Below are 22,157 nucleotides of genomic sequence, written 5' to 3'. Positions count from 1 at the left end.
ATCACAACATGATCAATGCAGTCAGACAGCAATGGGGAGGAAAAGAAAACGATTCCAAGTCTGAATCAGCTTTTCCTGTTGTTCACACGCAGCGCTGTATCTCTCTCCATCACTCCCCATGAATCGGGTGAAATACAGCAGAAAATGCTGGCGGCCGCAGCCGAATGTGAGCGCATGCAGGTGTTATGCATTTCCGAGCTGTTGCCACGAAACTCCCATTCGTGACTATTCTCTGGCTAAGCCCAACTGTGCGCAGTTTTATGATTATTATTAAATCAGCACGTCAGACAGATTAAACTGACAAAAAAAAAAGTAGTTTCCATATCCTGTTGAACAATTCTGACCTATAGGTAAGACATTTTTGTCCAGGATTTCAGTAAATCAACAGATTTGCTGAAATAACTAAATAACTCTGCCAAATTTAGTCTCTTAAATTGCATTTTCTTTCTATTTTAATGCCAAAGTGCCTTGAATTATTAATAAACCACTCCCTGAAGTTATTATGTTTTGACACAATATTATGTTGTGTGCTTTAACATAATAAGCTGATTATGTTAAAGCACAATTAAAACAGGTTTTAAATTAATGGATCTTGGAAATGAGCCAAGATTTTAAACTTTTTGATAAAAAAAATGAATCTTTTTTTTTTGTTAATACAAAAAAAAATTATTAATTTTCCCCACAAAGAATGTTATAAATGTACATTCACTAGATGATAAAATGCGGCCCAGATTTCTAGTAAAGCAGCCTCTAATAGTGCCTTCCTCCCCGATGAATGAGCATGATAATAAATTACTTATTTTGGACTCAACTGACAGGTTTTGTTTGGGGGGATCCTCTCTGCTGTCCCCTGACAGGATGCTGCCCTGGGCAGTGAGCCACATTAACCATCTCAATAATTGCCACTGGGTGCCCATAACGACGTCTCCGTATGAAATTTGTGGGGTGACTGTGCGCCGTAAACATTGACGGCTCCCCAGCTGCCCAAACAATAAAACCCTGTTACCTGCTAATATCTTGAAGCCATTTTTTGTAGCGATTAATCAGATTGAGAGGGAAGAGACGGCATATGTAGGTCACAGGCACATGAGGGATTCTGCTGGTATTTAACAGCAGGCTAACAACGACAAACAGAACATCAATTTTTAAGACCGTATTACAAGCTCCCCCGCTGGTTCTGCCTGAATGTCTTCGAACTGACTGCGCCCCACTGATATCAAGGCATTTACTGGGAAAAGGAAAAAAAAAATTATAAAATCTCTCTTACAGTTTAAAGAAAACTGCTTGGGAGGGAATCTAAAAGACCTGTTTTTTCTATCATGCTTCTTTTTTTCTTTTTTTTTTCTTTTTTTATCAGATGCTGGAAATATAAATTAAAATAAGCTGTATTTTTGTTGAGGAGAAAAAGAAAACGTTGAACAAAATCTCAAACCAAATAGCTGCATTTTCTCTATATTGAAGCCCAGCTACTCAGATGACAATGCAATATCTGATTTTGAATTTACATATACAGAAACATTACCAAGATTTCTCTCAGCGTATGAGGCTTTAAGCAAGCAATGCTGCTACGAGCTCAGGTCTTGAATTAATGCGCTCAGATAGATGTATCTGTTCAGCTACATCACCTACTCAGGGGCCGGGGATACTGTTTGCTGTTTGGTCGAGTTAATATTTCCACAGATTTTTATAATTGGATTACTGGAATACCCCCACTGTTTACCTTTCATCTCCCCACTTGCGCACTTGCTGTGATGTAGATTTAGAGAAAAAAATATATAAACAAACCTGCTGGGCTGATAATGGAGCTCACTCTGACTGAAACATTACTTTTTATTTTTTAGCCATCTGTGTACCTGAATATGGGAAACTTCTCATTGTTAATGAGTAACTTACAGTATCCAACCCTGAACATACAGTTTTAATCATCCCAATCAAATATATTGATGTTTTTTGTTTAGTTTTTTTTTTTTTTTTTTACCTGTAATAAGAAAAAAATGTGACAAAAAAGAAAAGGGGGCTTACATGTCTAATCAAGAGAATCAGATAGAGGGATATAAAAATTGATCAGCTGCATTCCTGTTTTTGCTTAAACCTACCACAACAAGATTATTGCGTTTCGGTGAACAACCTGAAGAGGAGTAAAGGTCTTTTGCCTCCAGGGAACTTCGATGAATCAGTCACAAGCACCCACCAATAACGTCTGACTCACACACTGTAAAAAGTCCCCTTTCAAAAACAAGAAAAAAAAGTACAAAAATAGGGTATAATTTTCTTAAAATAAGAAAAATTATCTGCCAACAGAACAAGAAAATTTATCTTGTCAAGATTTTCCAAAACAAGAAAAAATATCTAACCAAGATAAACCTACAATATCTTAAAATTAGTGTATTTTTACTTAAAACAAGCCAATTTTACTTATACGAGTAAGATATATTATCTTATTTTAAGAAAAATTATCTCAAGTAAAGAAAATGTTACTTGACACTGAATTTCTTGAAATAGCGTAAAATTTTCTTATTTTAAGAAAAATGTTCTATGTATTAAGAAAATAAATCTCATATATTCTATTTGTATTAGTAAAATTGGCTTGTTTTAAGTACAAATACACTAATTTTAAGATATTTGTAGGTTTATCTTGGTTAGATATTTTTTCTTGTTTTGGAAAATCTTGACAAGATAAATTTTCTTGTTCTGTTGGCAGATAATTTTTCTTATTTTAAGAAAATTATACCCTATTTTTGTACTTTTTTTCCTTGTTTTTGAAAGGGGACTTTTTACAGTGATATACCTAAATCTAGTTTATTTTTATTGTTGCATAGGATTAAAATATATATTTTGTCACAGCTTTAGTCAAGGTTCTTATGCTAAGACAAAAATCCAAAAATTTATCCTGTGAATACTGGAACAAGAGATGTTATTGGCTTGCTGAAATGAAGACATAAGTTCAATTACTTTTAAGATCTTTATTACGTTTAAGTTTCACATAAACACAATAAAACATGACTACTGGTCAGAATTTAAAGTCTGGATGGGCATCTGATTCTGAAACAATCCTGTAAAATGACAGAACAATGACGATCTGACACATCTGCCACACTCATAAGATGCCCTAAGAGTCAAGCAAACCAAATTGTCCAAAGGAAAAAAAAATCTTGGGATTAGATGTCAACAATAGGAGCTTCCTCCACAATGAACTTCTTCCAATAAGCCATAGCCTTTTATATGTGGAAGTCTTGCCTCAGTTACGGACGCTGTTCTCAAGACATCTGTCAGCAGCACAGAGAGGAGTGGCCACAGACACGGATGCTGAAAGGTGTAGTAGCTGTGATGTCCTCCTTTCAGAAGATCAGGGCAGGCATGGTTCCAATGGCCAGTAGAAAGTTGGTTTCACGATCACCACAGAGCTGAAAAGTGGTCTTGTTTGAAGTTGTTGGGTCATCTGCTAATTGGAGCACAGACAAAAAAACAATCACAAAACAAACCATGTTTTAGGGTCTAATCAGTGTAATGATGAATCAGTATCATACATTTCTTACCTCAAGAATGTGAAGGACAGCGTCACTTGCAATTCCCGAAGTTTCTTGTAGATGGTGCAATACGTGATTGGAGACGTGTCTGGCATAGGCTTCACCATGGCAACAGTTTGGTTTACTTGAAAAATAAAACAAGTCTTATTTTAGTTTATGTGCTCAATTACAATATTACATGAATTCAAGATGGCAAGAAAGTTATTTTAATTAAATCAAACAAGGACTACTTAAATTCACCAATCAAAAATAGTGTTTAAAATATCCTGGTAACAGTGTGGAATATCTAACCTAGGCTTTTTGACTCATTGCATTTAAGTTTTTAAATTACAGCACATAAAACACCCTCAGTGAGTGAAATACTAGGCGGAATTGGCCTTTAACCATTTCCCGAATCAGAAGCTAAATGAGAAGCCACCTTAGCTATGTTAAAAAACGGAAGCTACCAAGACTCGTGTCGATATTATTTTTAAGCCACAGCTATTGTGGTTAATAACTGTTCAAAGCTCATATTCACAAGAGCGGCTCTTTAACCGCGGATGAAAATTGGCATTTCACGACATGCTAACTAGCTTCAGTTAGTTTATCTTAGAAAGACAGACTTTAAACTTACCTCTCAGTACAGCAGCTGTAGGGTCTATACACGTAAAAAAGTCCTCCATCGTCATTCATGTCCAACCGAGATTAGAGAATTTGCCAAAAGAAAATCTTATAAAAGTACAGTAGATAAAAGCTTAGTTAGGCTGTTACAACTGAATTAACCGTTAATCAGGGCAGTTAAATGATCTCTGGCGTTGCCGTTAGTGATGTGCGGATTGATACTGAAATATCGATTCTTCCGATACCAGAACTTAATTCTTTAAAATCTATTGTCAGATCCAAGGATCAATACTTTCAACACTTTAGTAATTTGAGATAATGTAGATTAACAAGAGCAAGTTAAAAAGTAACGAAATTATTGAGATCTTGCCTAAATGAAACGTTGTTAATGGGAACTACTTTTTCTTCCGCCTGGTAAGTATGTAATGTGTAAGGACGTAATGCCCATGCGCAGCGTGCTGCTGACGCTCACTCACTCAGAAATGAACATGTTGACAGATTATTAAAAAAGTGACATGGAGCCATTTCAGCTGTCATTTTATAGTAGTTTTAATAATTAAACAAGGATGTGTTTAGTAGGGTTATTACTTTACTAATTTTCTTTTTTTTAGTTTGCAACTCGATTTTCACATGTTTTGTATATTTCAGCTTAATTAAAATAGTTTATAGTAAACGAGATTGTTCTCAATGTACTTCTGAGTTTAAAATGAGTGCATCAGAGTACATTGTGTTCTTTTTATGAAGCCAAGATATGGATTACATTTATTTTTTTATTTAATTAAGAAACAAATTAACTGTCTTTGCGCAAAGTATGGGATCTGTATTGCCAATACCAGCTTAAATTTTACTCGGTATTGGATCGGAAAGAAAATCTGTTGTATCGAACATTAATACTATCTCACTGCCATTTTGGGCGCTTTCCCATTTGGATTGTATGATGTCATAATTAAATCAAACAAGGACTACTTGTTATTGTTAGTTTGAACAATAAAATATTGTTCAAACTAATATTAATAACATATAAAGTAAGAATTTGAAATATAAACCAAAAGTTAAAATATTTATCATGACATTGAGCTAATCAATATTGTTGATTCTAATCTCATTGTGTGGAAAACCAGCCATTTCAAATCACACATCAATAGAAATGTCATGACATGTCAGTAAGAGGTCCCACATCTTGCATCAAGAAGATCAGATTAAGGTCCACAGCAGATGGAAACATGCCAAGAATTATCTTGATATATAAACTGATATTGTCTCTGAAATTGTTGTGTTAAATGTCAACCGTTTAAATATTAAATTATAATTTCCAGTACACTCTGCCAACTTATACAAGAGTATAAGTTCATGGGGTTTTTTTAAATTTTTTATTGACAAAAACACAAAGGATTCCATTTGGACATAGTCTGTTTTAATTATCTGAAGACATTTCATTAAGTATGTGATTTTGCTTTATGTGCTTGAAATAAGAAATTTTTACTTATATAAAATAAGTTCTAGACTTGAAGTTTGATTGGTAAATATTGATATTCTAGATTCTAGCACATATTTACTCATAATAAGTAATATTTTCTTAATATTAAGCTTTTATATCTTACTGAGATAATTAAGTACAAAAACACTTAAAATAAGAAAAATATTCTAACATAAATCCCTCTTGGTGAGAAAAATTATCTTGTCAGAAAGAAAACAAGAAAAATCTCCTTAATTTAAGATATTTAATCTTACTAAGATTTCAGTTTTTGCAGTGAGTTGGCGTTTCTATCACCAAGCGGCTCAGCGAGGTTAAGGTCATGCCCTGTGTTGACCAGCAAGGTTCCCTCACGCTAAACTCTGCAAAGAAATTCTTCATGAACCTCACGTGGGACGATCTGAATCACGAAAGGCTCCTTGTTTACTGCAGCCGCATAGTTGGATCTTCTGTTATAAGTAGAATATGGGTGTATCACGAAATCTGGAAAGCACAGTAATCCCCCAGACGTATATCACTTGGCAAAGTTTTACTGGCAGAAACATGGCCGTGCTGGGAGTCCTCTGGGTCCTAAACAGGTTTTCAAGCTGACAGAATCACCCTGTTTTGGTTGAGCTTTATTTTTCGTTGCTCTTTGTGTGAGTGCAGATCACTTTAGGCTTGTCAAACTCTTTGTCTTGGGTACATGTCGGGATTTATTTTTATATTTTTGAGCCTGAGCCTCGTGTGCGTGACAGCAGCTGGACAGCTCGTAGCTGAAGTTTATCGCTTTCTCGCCTCCTCGCTTAGATTAGTAACACACGGTGGCACCTCATCCAGATAACCTTCCACCGTCACACAGCGCTGCCATGGAGGTGACGGAGAAAAGAATGTGGAGGTGGGGTTATCATATGTTTGCTGTGTCTGTTCAGAGAAGATGCTGAGAACACACTGCCCTCTAGTGAAACATTATTAGAGCATCAAATCCTTAAAAAAAAATAATAAAATAGAAAATCCTGTATGGTCTTGTTCTGTTTGTATGCATAACACCGAGCAAATGTTTCAGTATCAAGTATGTAGATCCATCTTCACTTTCCTTCTCAGGATTTTGAGAAGCCCAGTCCACCACAGAAACCTCTGCCTGCTGATCCGTTGGGGCGGAGCTCTCGGCTTGGGTACAGCATCACACCGTCGGGGCTCCACATCCCAGGGACCGGAGCGATCCCAGTACCTATCCCCAAGGTTCCTAGACCGCCGCCCAGCATCCCTTTACCAAACAGGTCTGTTCAACACAAAATGAAGCCCGTCTGTCGGCGTAATCTCAAGTGTTCATTTCACATTTTGGCTGTTTTATTCCTGCGTATATTTGGCGGGTTAATGGGTGAGTGGTGGTGTATCTTCTGATAAACCACCAAATATGAAAAATTAAGGAAAATGTGTAGACATTTTATTAGTTATGTGACGCTTTGTGTTGATCGATCACGTTGACCTAGTTCTGCCTTATTAAAAACGGAGACCGTTATTTGTGTTTCAGACCTGTGCCAGCATTGCCCTACAGACCACCAAAGAATCAGGACTGCTGAGCAGTCGACTTTCCAGATGAATCAAAAGAGAAAATCTCACAAAAAAGAAACGGAAGAAACTACAAAGACTTTCTTGTTTTGCACTAATCTTTGAGACGAGACTCTGTTGGACATGTTGGACCACAGGAAGAGTTGCAAAGTTTCTGGGGAGAAACGAGGATGACCGTCACACCGTGGTGCTACGCCTCTAGAAGGTGCTGTCCTCTCTCAGGTACCGATGAACTATTTATCTATTTAACTATTTAACTCTGACATTATAAGCCTGTCTGCAAATGAGGAAGGATTTTCCACAAGGATGACTTGAGCAAAAGGAGAAATCAAGAGTCATTTTTAATATTTGTTTTACATTATTTGTACTTTTTTTAAAAAATATGTGCTTAAATTGAAGAGTCTTTTTGTTTTTTAGCAATTGGTTTTAATTGAGCGATGGAACTGTAGACAAAGTCGAACTTGAATAAAGATGAAGGGAAACGGGGCACAAGTCAGTTTAACAGCGTTATTTATTTAGTTGTTCTGTTCATAGGCTTTTCAATATCACAACACTTTCTCTGTATTCTATTTGCCATTGTGCTTGAAAAAAACAAAAATATAAGCAATTACTGATGAGAAAACACGATTTCCAAGATGGAAGATGATTCTGATTTGGCTCACGTCAAGGCACCTAAATTCCCTTTCACTGGCTCTGACAAGTGCTGGATGCTCAACATGTTTTACCGATTCAGACGAGACGTCGGAAACCGAGCGCTGACAGATTCCACAGACTGATCGCGTTCCAGCGAATTCCTCCGGCAACCAATTCATCAGTATTAACGCCGGTGTTTGTATGTTTAACGTTCACGCTCACTTCGCCCTCCTTCCTGAGATCCAAGCCAGATGACCTCAGCGCTGTCAGCTCTCCAAGTTCCACACTCTAAGTCAAACAACATGTTTTACTGTTCCTTTGTTGCTGTTTTTTCCACCCCCCACTCTTTTGTTCTTTTACGAGTTTTGATTTTTGTATTGCTTTGCTGTTTCTCCATGTGTATTTACAGACTTAATCATGGGATTTTTAGAGTGCGGTGTTGCACTTACGGGCACTTTTCCAGTTCATCCTAAAGTCCACAGCAACACAATGGAAGTCAGTTACGTCCTGCTTTGTGTTTCTTTACAAGAAAAAAATAAAATAAAATGTGTTGATCTGGTTAAAGTGTGAAACAGTTGGAATGACGGCTCATTGTTGGAACATAAACGTTAAAACTGTGTGAATTATGTGGTAAATGTGTTTGTAAGGACTGTTCACCGAGTTTACTGTAAAGTGTAACTATTGTGTCTGTTGCCATTTTCATTTTGTTCTCATCTCTTTGTTTTACAAGCACAGAGATGTAAGAACTGCTCTGCGGCTGAGCCCCATTTATCCTTCTCAGTGAGAACCTGATATTTAACACTTGAGCGTCGCAAATGAACTTTGAGGCCTGACTGTTGATTTCAGAGGTCAAATAAAGTTTTTTTTTTTTTTGTGATAATGAAAAAAAAATGGTTTTATTTTATTTTTAACTCATAAACTGTGCTGCAACAAATAACTTGTTTCTGTCCACAAGTTGCAAAAGTTTGACCCTGGTTGATTAATACTGCCACCTGCTGGGTAATACATGTCATTACAACAACTAAAGACCCTGTTACATTTTAATACTGCCACAGAGGAAATTTACAAAAACATTAAAATTTGTAATGCTTGAGTCAAATCACAGGCACTGACATGTATCACAATGTGAAATATTACAAAATTTGAAATCTTGAGTTATTTATAATTTAATTTAGTTGAAGAAGTGAATTAACAGAACAATAATACATTTTGTGATCGTGGCAATGTTATCAGTGGGATTCCAATCAGATGAATTTGTTAGCTAATCGAGCACCTTGATGCCATGGTCATTAAACTAGATAATAGTACTTTTGGTACAATTTTTCTAAAAAAAATGCTATTTTTCGACAGAAAAGTGGATCTGACTGGTGGTTTCGCTGAAGGCCGAGCGTCTCTGTTTCTGTAGAGATCACAGCTGAAGTTGGTAATGATCTGAACAGCTCCTGATTCTGACCAGTAAATAAAGTTTATTTAGTTCAGAAACATCAAAACGACAAGAAGTTCATGATTTACATTTAAATTACATCCAAGCTGAACATTTAATTAAGATCTTTTGACTTATATTTGCAAAAAATGAATAAATAAATAAAGATAAAGAAAAATGAATTTTACAAAGCTTTATTGCACTGATAGTCAGAACACCGGTTTTCTAAAAAGAGCCAGAATTCCCACGCTGCCGTGAGCCCCTCCCACGTCCCTGAGCTCAGACAGGTGGTCAGTCCCACAGTAACCTGATTCAGAAAACCTCACCTGCACACAGAGACCCCACCTTCAGGAATAAAAATGGGAACTGATTTTAGAGTTTTCAATTCCCAGAATCCTTGGCTAAAACAAAAACAAATATATGAAGACGGATTTATACTGCCCTACATTGTTATGGAGAATTAGCTTTCTCTGATGCAGTTATTCAAGGTAGGTGTGTGTATGACAGGAATTTTTAACTTTTTTATATTACTGTCTTTAAACAAAAGGTACAACCAAGAAGTGAATTTTGTGCTTAGGTTAGAAAACCTGGTCTTGACAACACTTGCCTTTTCCACTCAGAACAAACGCCATTTGTCTCTCGCTGATCTCTCAACACAACATGGTCACAGCGCCATCTACTGGCAACGCCAAGCAATTATCTTTCCTTTTTCTATAATGACATATATTTTGAGGCGCACCTGTCATAAAGTTCATCTACCTAAATCGTTTTTTTAAATGTTTAAATATACATGGCATGTCGGGGCTCTTTATAGTAGTATTCGTAACTCATCTTATTTTTGACTTATTATTATTATTATTATTATAGCTTTAATATAAGAGAAAACCTGTTAGCAGAATCGCTTTTCGGCACAGCGTTCAACGTGACATCATGAGACTCAAACCGTTTTGCTTTCGTGTTGTTCCCCCTTGTTTGAAGGACACACCCTTTATTATACACGAGTGTGTTCAATTAGACAGGTCACGTGATGTGACATACAATAATCCAATAATGAGAAAAACAACAACAAATGAGAGCACAAAAACATTCATAATGTCAACACCCCCACTTGCTCACATTTGGGTAACTTCCTGACCCTTAACATTTCAACCTAAATACATTCATGATACACCAAACATAAACACTTCATATTTCTTTAACTTAGTCTTTGTTGCTGGTTTCGTTAATACATCTGCAACCATTTCATTAGTTGGACAGTACTCTAGAGAGACTTTTCCTTCTATTACAACTGATCTGACAAAATGATATTTAATATCAATATGTTTACATCTTTGTCTATACACTGGATTTTTGGCTAAGGATATGGTACCCTGATTGTCCTCATAAATCTTAGCTAAGTAATCCATACCATCCATGTTGAACAACAGTTGTTTCAAGTATAAGCATTCCTGTACAGTAGCAGCTAGTGCCATGTACTCTGCTTCACATGTAGATAGAGCTACTGTAGGCTGTCTTTTAGTCTTCCATGAGACTAACGGACCGTCTTTATTTAGACTCATACAGTAACCTGTTGTACTTCTTCGATCTGATGCGTCACCTGCCCAATCTGCATCACTGTATGCATGTATAAGGTTATCACAGGCACCCCTTTTAAAACATAGTTCTTTATCTTGTGTGCATTTTAGATACCTGAAAACATGCTTTACAGTATTCCACTGCTCTGTGGTTGGGTTTGCAAAGTACTGTGCCAGTTTACTTACTACATAGCTTAAATCTGGTCTTGTACATGTTGACAAATAGATTAAGCTTCCTACTACCTCTCTGTATTTTCTGGCATCACTCATTATTTCAGCATTATCAGCATAGTTAAGTTTCTGCTCACAAGGGGTAGTTCGCGGCTTACAGTTCTGCATGTCAAACTTTTCCAGTATTTTCCTCACATACTTCGATTGTGACATTTTAATACTGTTAGCATCTTTCTCAAAATCAATGCCAAGAAAATGTATCAACTTTCCTAAGTCCTTCATCCTAAATTTGGATGCAAGTTTCTCTTTTACATCTCTAAGGATATTCGTATCACTGGCAGCAATAATCAAATCATCGACCCATATAATGATAAACACAGTTTCAGTATCAGTAATCTTTGTGTAAACACAATGATCAGCAGGGTTTTGAACAAATTTGTTTTCACATAGGTAGTCATGCAGCATTTTGTTCCAGTTTCTGCCTGACTGTTTAAGTCCATAAAGAGATTTTTGCAGTTTATACACCAGTCTTTTTTCTTGGGATTCCTTCTTGTAGCCCTCTGGTTGTTCAATATAAAGTTCACATTCAATTGGGGCATGTAAATATGCTGTCTTTACATCCATCTGGTGAACAAACATGTTCTCCTGTGCCACCTTTTGCATCAGCACTCTGATGCTCGTCATGCTAGCAGTTGGTGAAAAGGTTTCATCATAGTTCACACCTTTCTTTTGACTGAATCCTTTAGCAACATATCTAGCCTTGTATTTGTCTGATCCATCACTGTTCCTTTTGATTGCATAGACCCATTTACCCCCCACTACAGCTTTACCCTCAGGTAAGTTGGTCAGGGAAAAAGTAACATTGTCCTTTAATGACTGCATTTCCTCATCCATGGCTGTAACCCACTCTTTTGCATTCACAGATGTTACAGCTTCTTGGAAGGTTTGAGGTACTCCACTTATCAGTCTGTAACAATAATCAATGTTACCCATCTGCTCTTCATCAATGCTACATACATAGTCATCTAAATAACCAGGTTTCTTTCTCTCTCTGACAGGGTATCGCCTCTCAGGTTCTTCACGTTTTGTTGTTTGACTGGTACTCGCTATTGGTTCTTCTTCTGTCCTCAGTTTATGGTCAGAAACATTTACTGGATCAGCATCTGAACTTTTGGTTGCTCTAGAACCAATTCTAATCATATCATCATCATCATCCAAAGTTACATCCGTCTCATTTTTCTCTTTGGATACAAATTCCACAAGCCTGTGTTTCTGGATTTTCCTGCTGTTTGGATAGTAGACCATATAGGCTGGACTATTCTTGTCATACCCTATAAAAATGCCTTTTTCACACCTTGAATCCAGCTTCCCTTTCTCTCGTTTATAAGTGTAACAAACACATCCAAACTTGTGCATCCTAGAAATGTTAGGCTTCCTGCCTGTCAACATAAAGTAGGGCGTTTGCTTTGTGCGATTATTAAAACATCTGTTTTAATAAACTTCTCCCTTTAATTTCCATGCCATGAACGACATTTTCTAGCTTCAGTACATCTCTGTAATTGCAATGTCCAAGAATCTCATGCCAACTTTGTAAGTCATAGCATTTTTTACACTGATCACCACATTCATTGTCCATCGTTTGTAAGTAATACAGTTTGTTACATACGTGAATGGGGAACTGGGTGTCGTCTCTGAGAAGAACGTTCTTTCCTTCTTTGAAAATCACCGTTGCTCCGCTGGATGTTGCAGCTTTCACTGAGAAGATATCTTGCGGGTATGAAGGGATGTACAGTGCGTTCCTCAGCACTGTTTTAAGACGTCGACCTCTGCTGTCGATCAAACACACTTCCGCGTCTCCTCGTTGCTTAGCAACTCCAAAACACCTGGATCCATCAGCCAATTCCACGCAGTGCGTCTCGGCCTGGAAGCTTTCATCAAACTTCCGAAACTTACTGATGTCAGTGATTATGTGCGATGTCGCACCAGCGTCCACCATCAGACCTCTCCTCTTGATGCCGTCCACTCGCTTGTCCGCGTCGCTCACCCGGAAAGCAAACTCTTTGTCGCCGCCCGTCTCTTCGGCTACTTTCCGCGCGTTGTCCCGTTGTTTTCTCCGTCTGCAGGTCGCGTTGCTGTGACTGTTATTCTTACAGTAACTGCACCACTGCTTCCGCTGGCAGGTTCTGCTTATGTGGCCTTTCATCCCACATTTAAAACATACGATCTCAGAACTTCCTGCTCCGGGATCATTTACGCCTCTTGGTGCGCATTTGGAGCCAGAATGTGCTTTAGCTTTCATCACGTTGTCCTCAGATACTGTGCCACGCATATTTTCAATGTCTTCAAAACTTCTGAGTTTAGTCTTAAACTCTGCAAAAGTCAATTTATCACCATCTTCGCTTTGAGTAGTATAAACAGCAAATGGCTTGAATGTCTCTGGAAGTCCTTTCAGAACCATGGCGATCAGAAGTCCGTCGCTCAGCTGCTCACCTGCACTCCTTAAAGCGGTGATCGCGGTTTCAGCTCTGATGATGAACTCGGTAACCGACTCACAGGGTGATTTCTGCAGTGAAGTCAGCTCAGTATATAGGTTAATCACTCTGGGCTTTCCTTTGCCGGCGTAATGGGCCCGCAGGATTCCAAGCGCCGCACGTCCGTCATCTGCCGCATCATGCATGACTAGTGATAGACTCTTGTCATCCAAAAACTGAATGAGCTCTGCATAAGCCTCGGCGTTTTTCTGTGCGTCTTCCTCTTCATCGTCTTCATCAGAGGGGCTTGTCAAAATTGTCTGTTTCAGCCCTTGCAATCGAAGGTGTCCAAGAAACTTTGTTTCCCACAGTTCGTAATTTTTCTCGTCTCCATCAAAGAGAAGTCTTGACCAGCGGCTGTGTGCCATGTCCTTTTCTCGTGTGGTCATTTTCCTTGTCTCATAATTAATTCTGGGCCCATAACCTGTTAGCAGAATCGCTTTTCGGCACAGCGTTCAACGTGACATCATGAGACTCAAACCGTTTTGCTTTCGTGTTGTTCCCCCTTGTTTGAAGGACACACCCTTTATTATACACGAGTGTGTTCAATTAGACAGGTCACGTGATGTGACATACAATAATCCAATAATGAGAAAAACAACAACAAATGAGAGCACAAAAACATTCATAATGTCAACAAAACCAAGACAGTGAAGTATTTTTACACCAGTTTTACAGGGTGAACTTATGTCTAAATATGGCAAAGAATAAAAGCAGATCAGAGCTAACTCTTAACCTTATCACCCAGCATTACTCTCATCAAAGAGCAATTCCTAAATACCACCACATTTAAAACAACTGTGTAATTCCACAATGGGCAGATTGTGGCGGTTGTTGTTATACTGTTCATTGTAAACACCAGGCCCCCTGAACCAATCTCTCTCTGTGTGTGTGTGTGTGTGTGTGTGTGTGTGTGTGTGTGTGTGTGTGTGTGTGTGTGTGTGTGTGTGTGTGTGTGTGTGTGTGTGTGTGTGTGTGTGTGTGCGTGTGTGTGTGTGTGTGTGCGTGTGCTGATGACCACACTACTTCTGTGGGATTAACGGCCACATGACAGGGCTGGGCTGGGCTGGGCTCCCACTGAGCCTTTCACTTGGCTTCACTTGCAGAGCCGCGGTCTCTGTTGCCGTCCAGCAGGGTGCCGAGAGCCGGGGACCTCTCCAAGCGAAACCTGTACGGACCTGGACATGAGGTGGCGGTCAGGAAAACTGAAAACTCAAGTGAGATGGAGCAACACATGCTGAGTTTGAGTGGAGAATACTGCGTCGAGGGGAAGTCCCCGTGCTGTTCGGACTCTGAGACTTTGAGTCAGGGAGACAAAGAATACGATGATATCCTGGAGCTTAATCAGTTTGATGGCCTTCCTTACTCGTCGAGGTTTTACAAACTGCTAAAAGAAAGGAAAGAGCTGCCGGTGTGGAGAGCAAAGGATGAATTTATGGATTCTTTGACCAAAGGACAGTTTGTGGTTCTTAGTGGCTTTGCCAAGACTGGAAGAAGCTCTCAAGTGAGTACCTCACATCTTTTCTCTCTATAAGCAATCACAGTTTTAGTGAAGCATGTTCATTTGGGGAGTATAATCCATCCCACTTTTGTTTTGCATCAGATTCCTCAGTGGTGTGCCGAGTTCTGCCTCTCGGTCCGGTTCCAGCACGGGATGGTGGTGTGCACCCAGATTCACCCACAGCAGGCGGTTGACCTCGCTCTGAGAGTGGCCGATGAGATGGACATCAACATCGGCCACGAGGTCGGGTACACCATCCCCTTGGAAACTTGCTGCACCAGTGAAACTTTCCTCAGGTAATGAAAAAAGTGGTACTTTAAATGAAAATAAAAAAAACAGACCAACTTTTTTTTTTTTTTTCATTACACACACTGCTAAATCAACTGGCCTTTTTATTAAATCTCAGGCGAGAGGAGAACAAAAGGCTAGAGGGGCTTTTTTCAGCGGGTGCGTCACAGCTGCCCCGCTCCCTGTCCACCCATATGTCACAGTCTCCATGTTGGTGCCTCATAAGTCAGACGGGGGACAAAGGAACTCTGCCCTGTTGGGGGGGGGGTTGGTAGATGATATAAACAAGGGGTAGTAAAAGAAACGCGATAAAAGTCTGTTTCTAAATTTAATTAAATACCACAAGTGAACCTGAAATGGTAATAAAGTCTCTCTTATTAGGAGGTCATTCAAATGTGAGCAGTGTGTCTTTTATTGTGTTATTTTACAACAATGCAGACCTGAAAATACCTTCAACAGTCCTCGAGATCTGCCATCTGGACGGCAAACTTGAATAAAGGATTAAACAAACTTTTTTTTTTTTTTTCATCAATTTTGCCTCAGGTATTGCACAGATGATATGCTGCTGAGGGAAATGATGTCAGACCCTTTGCTTGAGCGTTACGGTGTGGTGATCGTAGACCAGGCCCACCAGAGGACCGTTGCTACCGATGTGCTTTTGGGTCTGCTGAAAGAGGTCGCCCTGCAGAGGCCAGAGCTCCGCGTGGTCCTCCTGTCTGCGACCAAACCGGACCCCAAGCAGCTGAACCTCTTCACTGGGTCAACACTGCCAGCCATCCACCTGGAGGCCCCAGAGGTTGGGGAGGTGGCGTACAGCGGCACGGGTGACAACTACTTCTGTTCTGCTCTCCGTCTCGTGCTGGAGATCCATCGCTCCAAGGAGCCGGGGGATGTGGTTGTGTTTCTGGTGACGATGCAGGTAAGACGCAACCCCGCTGTCCTAAGTCTGACGAAAAGCAGTTTTGGTGCTGAATTATCTGTGTGTATGTCCTCTATTAGGAAATAGATCTGGCCCGTGACATCCTGTGTCATGAAAAGCGAGGCTTGCCACCTGGTCTGGGTGAGCTGCTGCCCATAGCTGTACATCCTGACCAACCTGGGAGTCTACCGACGATTGGGGAGGAGGCGGGTCAGACCAGACGAGTTTTCCTCACAAGCAGTCCAAATGAGGACTTTTTCTGGGCTTATAGCTCAGTTAACTTTGTTATTGACGCTGGAGTGGAAAAAAGATATGTAAGTTTTGCATTATCTCTTGTGATCTCGCATCGATCAGATATGTGTGGCCAATTCAGCCAGCTGCACTTTATGAACTATAAACTTTTATTTTTCTACTTTCTGAATCTATTTAAAACATCTGGACATCTTAAGGATACAAAGTTTGTTGTAAAATAAAACGATAATTAAAAAAAGAAAAATATCAAAAGACATCCAACGTCGCATAGCTGCATTCCTGAAACTCAAAAACTTCAGTAAAGTAACCCGGCTTCAGGTCGGAGGTGTTTTAATAGGTGAGGATCCAACTGCGGAAACTTCCAGCACAACTCAATTATATTTCACAATTTCTTTTCTTTTCTGTTTTTCTGTACATTTCAAAATGTACGGTAACATGCACCATATCACAAAGCAACAGTTCGATTCATCCTAATATCTAATGTTCTTCATATAAGGAACAGACACCTTCACTCCGTGTGAGGAAGCGAGGTAGCAGCTGTTTTATCTCCACTGTTAAACAGTATTTTATTTTTACTTCTAAACTAGAAAAAATAATTGCAGAGTTGCTATTTTATACATTCTGTATTATTGTTTATATGTCTCTAGCATTATCCGTACAGCATTTGTTTAGCTTCCTGTTATCTGCTGATGTCTGTGCGAACAGCCTCAGCAGAGATGCTCTGTCAGAGTGTATGTTTGTGTATCCAAGTGTATTAAAAGAAAATCCATCAAAGAAAAAGGAAAAAAAATATATCCTTGCTTCTGTGATGCAGGGAAAAGAAAAACTTTTTTTGAAGACATAAATATATAGTTGTGGATCTTTTTAACTCCTCTTTGTCATTGTGTTGCAGGTTTACAACCCGAGAATCCGAACAAACTCTGTCGTCATCCAGCCAATCAGCTCAGGTCAAAGCGAGTGCCGCAAACAGCTGGCTGGTCCAACAGGTGAGCGTGTTTTAGGTACTTCTTGCTGGTTAGATGACCTTTTGGCCTTCAAAATCTGCTGGAATCGATGATTGCCAAATCTCAGAGGTGTTGTTTTGGATATGGCGACTGTGCAAGCCAGTAGAGGACAGTGAACGTACCTCCATGTTCAATAAAACCAGTTTGAGTTCATTTAAACTTTGCAAATTGATAAAAGTAGATGAGCATACTGCGGCTTTTCAACAACGTACACGTTTATCAACAATTCAAACGTGTCAAGAGGAAATGTCCCATACTACTGCATCAAAACCCAAACTGGACTGATGTTGTTTACGCCAAATCATGAACCCGGCATCTGAGCGAACAGCCAGAACCAAATTGCATCAGTCCGGTGTTTTCCAGTCTGTTATTGTCCAGTTTTTTCCTTAGTCAGCTAAATGATCTATCTGCGTCTAATAAAGTGGCCAGCGAGCGAATGTAAATCTGTAGTTGTGATTATCCAGCTGTGTGTAAGACTACCGTTCTGTCCTGCAGGCAAGTGTTTTCGCCTTTACCCGAAAGAGAGACAGCTTCCTGCTAAGTTTCGTCCCCGTATTGTGGAGTCTGACATCACCTCCACCGTGCTGTTCCTAAAGAGGATGGAGATCGCCGGGCTGGGTCACTGTCACTTTATCGACAGGCCAGGTGAGATTTATGTGTTCACAGGCTTAAAACAAACAAATAATACAAAAAAAAACACTGAATATTCTGAGGCTTTTGCAACAGGTAAGCCTCTGTCCATCCCTAAAAATTCACGTAGTGTTGGACGAGAGAATCTTTCGATCCAATCGGTTTTGTTCTCTCTTTGCTCCAGCAGACAGGAACTTTTTTTTTTTTCTTTTTGTTGTTATTGAAAGGCAGTGAGCCATGCTTCAGCTGAGCCGACAGCTCCTGTTCTGTGAGCATCCTTTCAGCGCTGACCTCCTTCCGTGTGCTTTTGTTCTCGTCGGATTTATGCACAGCAAAGCACCACAAAACACGCACACACACTCATTAGCTGATTAGAGCACAGGCATGGCTGAGCCGGTGTGAGGGTGAGCAGATAATAGGGAACCTTTCTTTCCCTCTTGTTTCGGCTTTCTCATTTGACACTATGAAAAAAAAAAAAGAAAACTAACTCATAACATGAACCAGTTTTTTTTATTTTGCGTAGCGGTATGAGGCAGATGTTGGCAAGGATTACATCTCTGTAATCTGCTGCTGCCCTTTCGTTCTCACCATTCCCAGCAGGGTGCTAGACTTTGAATACTTAAAGTAGATTTGTGTGGAATTAATGATCACCCAGTTTAAATACGGTTAAATACAGTTATAAATCCACTTTCCTTTGCTCGTGTCTGACATTTTGAACATTATCCCACACGCCTCCTTTGAAATCTCTCTTTCCAGACCCCGGAGGCCTGATGCAGGCACTGGAGGAGCTGGACTACCTGGCAGCTCTGGATAACGACGGGAACCTTTCTGAGATGGGCATCATCATGTCTGAGTTCCCACTGGAGCCTCAGATGGCCAAGACTTTGCTGGCCTCCTGTGAGTTTGACTGTGTCAACGAAGTGGTCATCATTGCAGCCATGCTGACAGGTGATGTATGGCGTTTTAACACCAATCTAAAAAAAAACAACAAAAAACAAAAAAACAAAAACAATGGGCACGTGCAAAATCGTGCAGTCACTTAAAGAGTCTCACAAAAAAACGTATTTTTCTGTAGTTTTCTTCTTTTGCTCCAGTGCAACCATAAATGTCAATGGATGTTACTGGGATTTGATAAAATATACCAACACAAATAAATGCATGACGGATTAGAAAATTGTCTTGTGCATTTTAACCCACCTGATTCAAAACCCTGAATACATTTATTTGCAACCGGCTATCACTTTATCACGTCCTGCAGATGAGGGGACAGTCTCTTGATAGCCAGAGAAACGGTGAAACAGTTCATGTCAAAGTGCTTGCATCAGAAGGGCCCAGTCAAAATTCTGGCCTAAATGCAAGTCAGAATGCATGTGGAAATTTTTTAATTGATATTCATAGACACTCTCCATTCAGTCAGACTGAGTTTGGGATATTCTGCAAAGAATGACTGTCAAAGATCTCAGGTGTGCAAAGTTGGCAGAGACGCATCTCAAAGGATTTACAGCAGTAATTGTAGCAGAAAGTGTTTCTACAAAGTATCGACTGAGGGGGACTGAATACAAATGCATGCAACACTTTTCAGATTCTTATTAAATATGAAAACCATGTATAATTTCACTTCACTATTAGCAGTCAGATATAGGCACCACAACGTGGATGGATGGATGGATGGATGGACTATTTTGTTGGTCTGTCACAGAAAATCAGTATGAAATCCACTGATGTGGTTTGAAATATGATCAGATGTGTAAACATTCAGCTTATGTGAGCATGTTTAATTGAGCACCAACTGTATTAACAAGTAAGTATTATATCTTTTCAGCACCCTCTTGCTTCTCGGTCCCAGCTGTGGAGCTGAAGCCAGAGGCAGCCCAGTGCCGCATGAAGTTCCAGCACCCAGAAGGAGACCACTTCACCCTCATCAACATCTTCAAGGCTTTCAAACAGTGTCAGCAGGACGAATGTCAGTGCAGGGAAAGAAAACATGAAACAGTGACATTAGGCCGCATCATGTCCCATTCCACCATTTAACTCTCTAAATCCGTCCTCGCCGCTTTCTTTCCCTGCTGTGTCAGACTGCGACGAGGAGAAGTGGTGTCAGGACTTCTTCTTTAGCCACAGCGCCCTGCTGACGGCCGACGCTCTTCGAACCGAGCTCACCGACACGCTGAGGAGGATCGAGCTGCCTGTCTCAGCGCCCGCCTTTGGCTGCCGAGGCAACACGGTCAACATCAAGAGAGCCCTGCTCGCAGGGTTTTTCATGCAGGTCAGATATTGCAGATATTGTTGCCTTGGTGGGTGCACTGTGGGATATTTACCTTCTCATGTAATGTATGCATTCACAATTATACTGACTGTTCTTTATTGGCCTGCAATAAGACGGTGTTTCTGGCTTGAAGGAAGGTTAAATGATCTCTTCCTGACCAATTAAATGACGGACAAAGTGAAATTCCCTTCTATATTTTCAGGTTTGGCTGTAGGTAATGTGCAGTAAAGGAGTACTGACCTTATAGATTTACATTGTCCGTCTAAAACCAACCTAAGCATATCTTACAACACAATTGCCTCTCTTTTACATCATGAAAAAATTGTGATTAACCACATATTCTGGAAGGCTGACTTGAATTACACTGCGCCGCCCAGGCCTGATTACTGTCACACCGCTGCAACAAATTCACCTCGATACTAAGAGATTCAATCACGCTTCAGACATTAGGGTGCTGCACGGCATAGCCCGATTGATGCAGCTGTCAGGGATTTTATTCCAGCGTGTCTTTTCTTATTGACTTAGATTTGTCCTCTATTTGTTTCCCACTCAAAGGAAAAAAAAAAAAAATCATATGATGCACTTTTCTGTTTGCATACTCCATGTCTCTCTCTCTCTTCATAAATCTTCCAATAGAGTGACTCTCGCTTTGGCTCCGATTCCCCTCAGGTGGCTCGGGATGTTGATGGATCGGGGAACTATTTCATTCTGACTCATAAACACGTGGCACAGATCCATCCGATGTCTGGATATGGAGCCAAGAGCCCCAAGCTGGGCCTGCCGGAGTGGGTGCTCTTCCACCAGCACACGTTCTCGGAGGACAACTGTCTCCGTACCGTCACCCACATAACGCCAGAGGAGTAAGCCCTGTTAGCGTTTTTTTTTTAGCCCCCCTCCTTGAGCAGTTCTATTCATGCACTCAATTTTTTCCAAAAACTGGCTAGGTAGCAGATTTGCAACTCAAGCAGCAGCCTCTCTTACTGCTTGAAAGCACCCTGCAGAAACCCTGCGGTAATCTTGGCTCAAACCTAATCAGACAGCCACGTTCCTCTGACCTCTTTGAACCATATTTAGGGCCTTGGTTCGGAGCGAGGAATTACAAATCCTGTTCTTTAGTGTCTGCTTGCTGGAGAGAGGATTACGGATTGCCCAGATCCACAGGAATGCCGAGCAGCAGCTTAGAGTGTAAATGTAAAGCTTTGTTGACTTACCGATGCTCCTCTGCGTTTCATAATCTTTGGATGTTGATTTAAGGGTTTGAAACTGAGAGGTGTCCTGTGTCTTCAGTCCATCAAAAGTGGGCATTCCTCAAGACTGAAGATGTGTGTCATTGAATCACTTCATGAATCACAGCACCTAACGTCGTTCTCCTTGACTGCAGGTTTGTTCAAATGACGCCACAGTACTTTTTCTACAACTTGCCGTCGAGTGAGAGCAAAGACCTCCTGCAGAATATCCTGAACCGCGGAGCGTCTCAGAATAAGGAGAACAAGCGCTCGTCAAGCGAGGAGCCCCAGGAAGACCGGACGTCTGACCGCTGCGTCATACAGTGACTGTCAGACCCGCCGCCGCCAGTCACGGCTGGACAAACTAGCTTGTCTTCACTTCTAGCATCGACACCATCTGGATAGCTGAGCTGTTGTCACAATGTCCTCGATTTTCATTTCTAGCATTCACTTTTCCCTCCATGTGTGCCCCTCATCCTTTTCTTCATCGGTCAGTGTTTTATTTTAAATAGTAATGTACAGTGCACTAATATAAAAATAAAATATTTAACATATGTGCTTGGCATTATTGCTCAGTACAAATGAGA

The 22,157-nt window shown here is 40.2% G+C and overlaps 2 protein-coding genes and 1 long non-coding RNA gene across 4 annotated transcripts in view; 2 read left to right on the top strand and 1 right to left on the bottom strand.

The window, feature by feature from the left end:
* The window catches only part of adam12b (ADAM metallopeptidase domain 12b), a 95,954-nt gene extending 87,295 nt beyond the window's left edge, over positions 1–8,659 (top strand). For both annotated transcript variants that reach the window (XM_008429319.3, XM_008429318.3), the window contains exons 22-23: positions 6,685–6,860; positions 7,115–8,659. In XM_008429319.3, the coding sequence (XP_008427541.2) occupies positions 6,685–6,860; positions 7,115–7,163 (225 nt within the window). In that variant the 3' untranslated portion in view covers positions 7,164–8,659. The remainder of the gene's footprint in view (positions 1–6,684; positions 6,861–7,114) is intronic.
* On the bottom strand, positions 2,949–4,460 carry LOC145555033 (uncharacterized). Its single transcript, XR_014091086.1, has 3 exons — positions 4,141–4,460; positions 3,537–3,651; positions 2,949–3,442 (listed from the first exon to the last, which is right to left on the bottom strand). It is a non-coding gene; the product is annotated as an uncharacterized LOC145555033 (long non-coding RNA).
* Positions 8,660–12,480: 3,821 nt separating the features above from the next.
* dhx32b (DEAH (Asp-Glu-Ala-His) box polypeptide 32b) lies at positions 12,481–22,157 on the top strand. The gene is made up of 12 exons (XM_081616277.1): positions 12,481–12,910; positions 14,591–14,988; positions 15,088–15,281; positions 15,817–16,192; positions 16,273–16,506; positions 17,337–17,430; positions 17,944–18,093; positions 18,835–19,026; positions 19,901–20,041; positions 20,154–20,344; positions 21,014–21,204; positions 21,726–22,157. Exons 2-12 carry the CDS (start codon positions 14,707–14,709, stop codon positions 21,895–21,897), a joined length of 2,217 nt encoding a protein of 738 aa, XP_081472403.1. The 5' UTR covers positions 12,481–12,910; positions 14,591–14,706; the 3' UTR covers positions 21,898–22,157.

Source organism: Poecilia reticulata, chromosome 15, assembly GCF_904066995.2.
Source record: "Poecilia reticulata chromosome 15, P_reticulata-male-v2, whole genome shotgun sequence".
In the NCBI taxonomy this organism is placed as follows: domain Eukaryota; kingdom Metazoa; phylum Chordata; class Actinopteri; order Cyprinodontiformes; family Poeciliidae; genus Poecilia; species Poecilia reticulata.
Note: the sequence above shows the minus strand (reverse complement) of the source record. Positions and strands in the feature narration are given on the sequence as shown.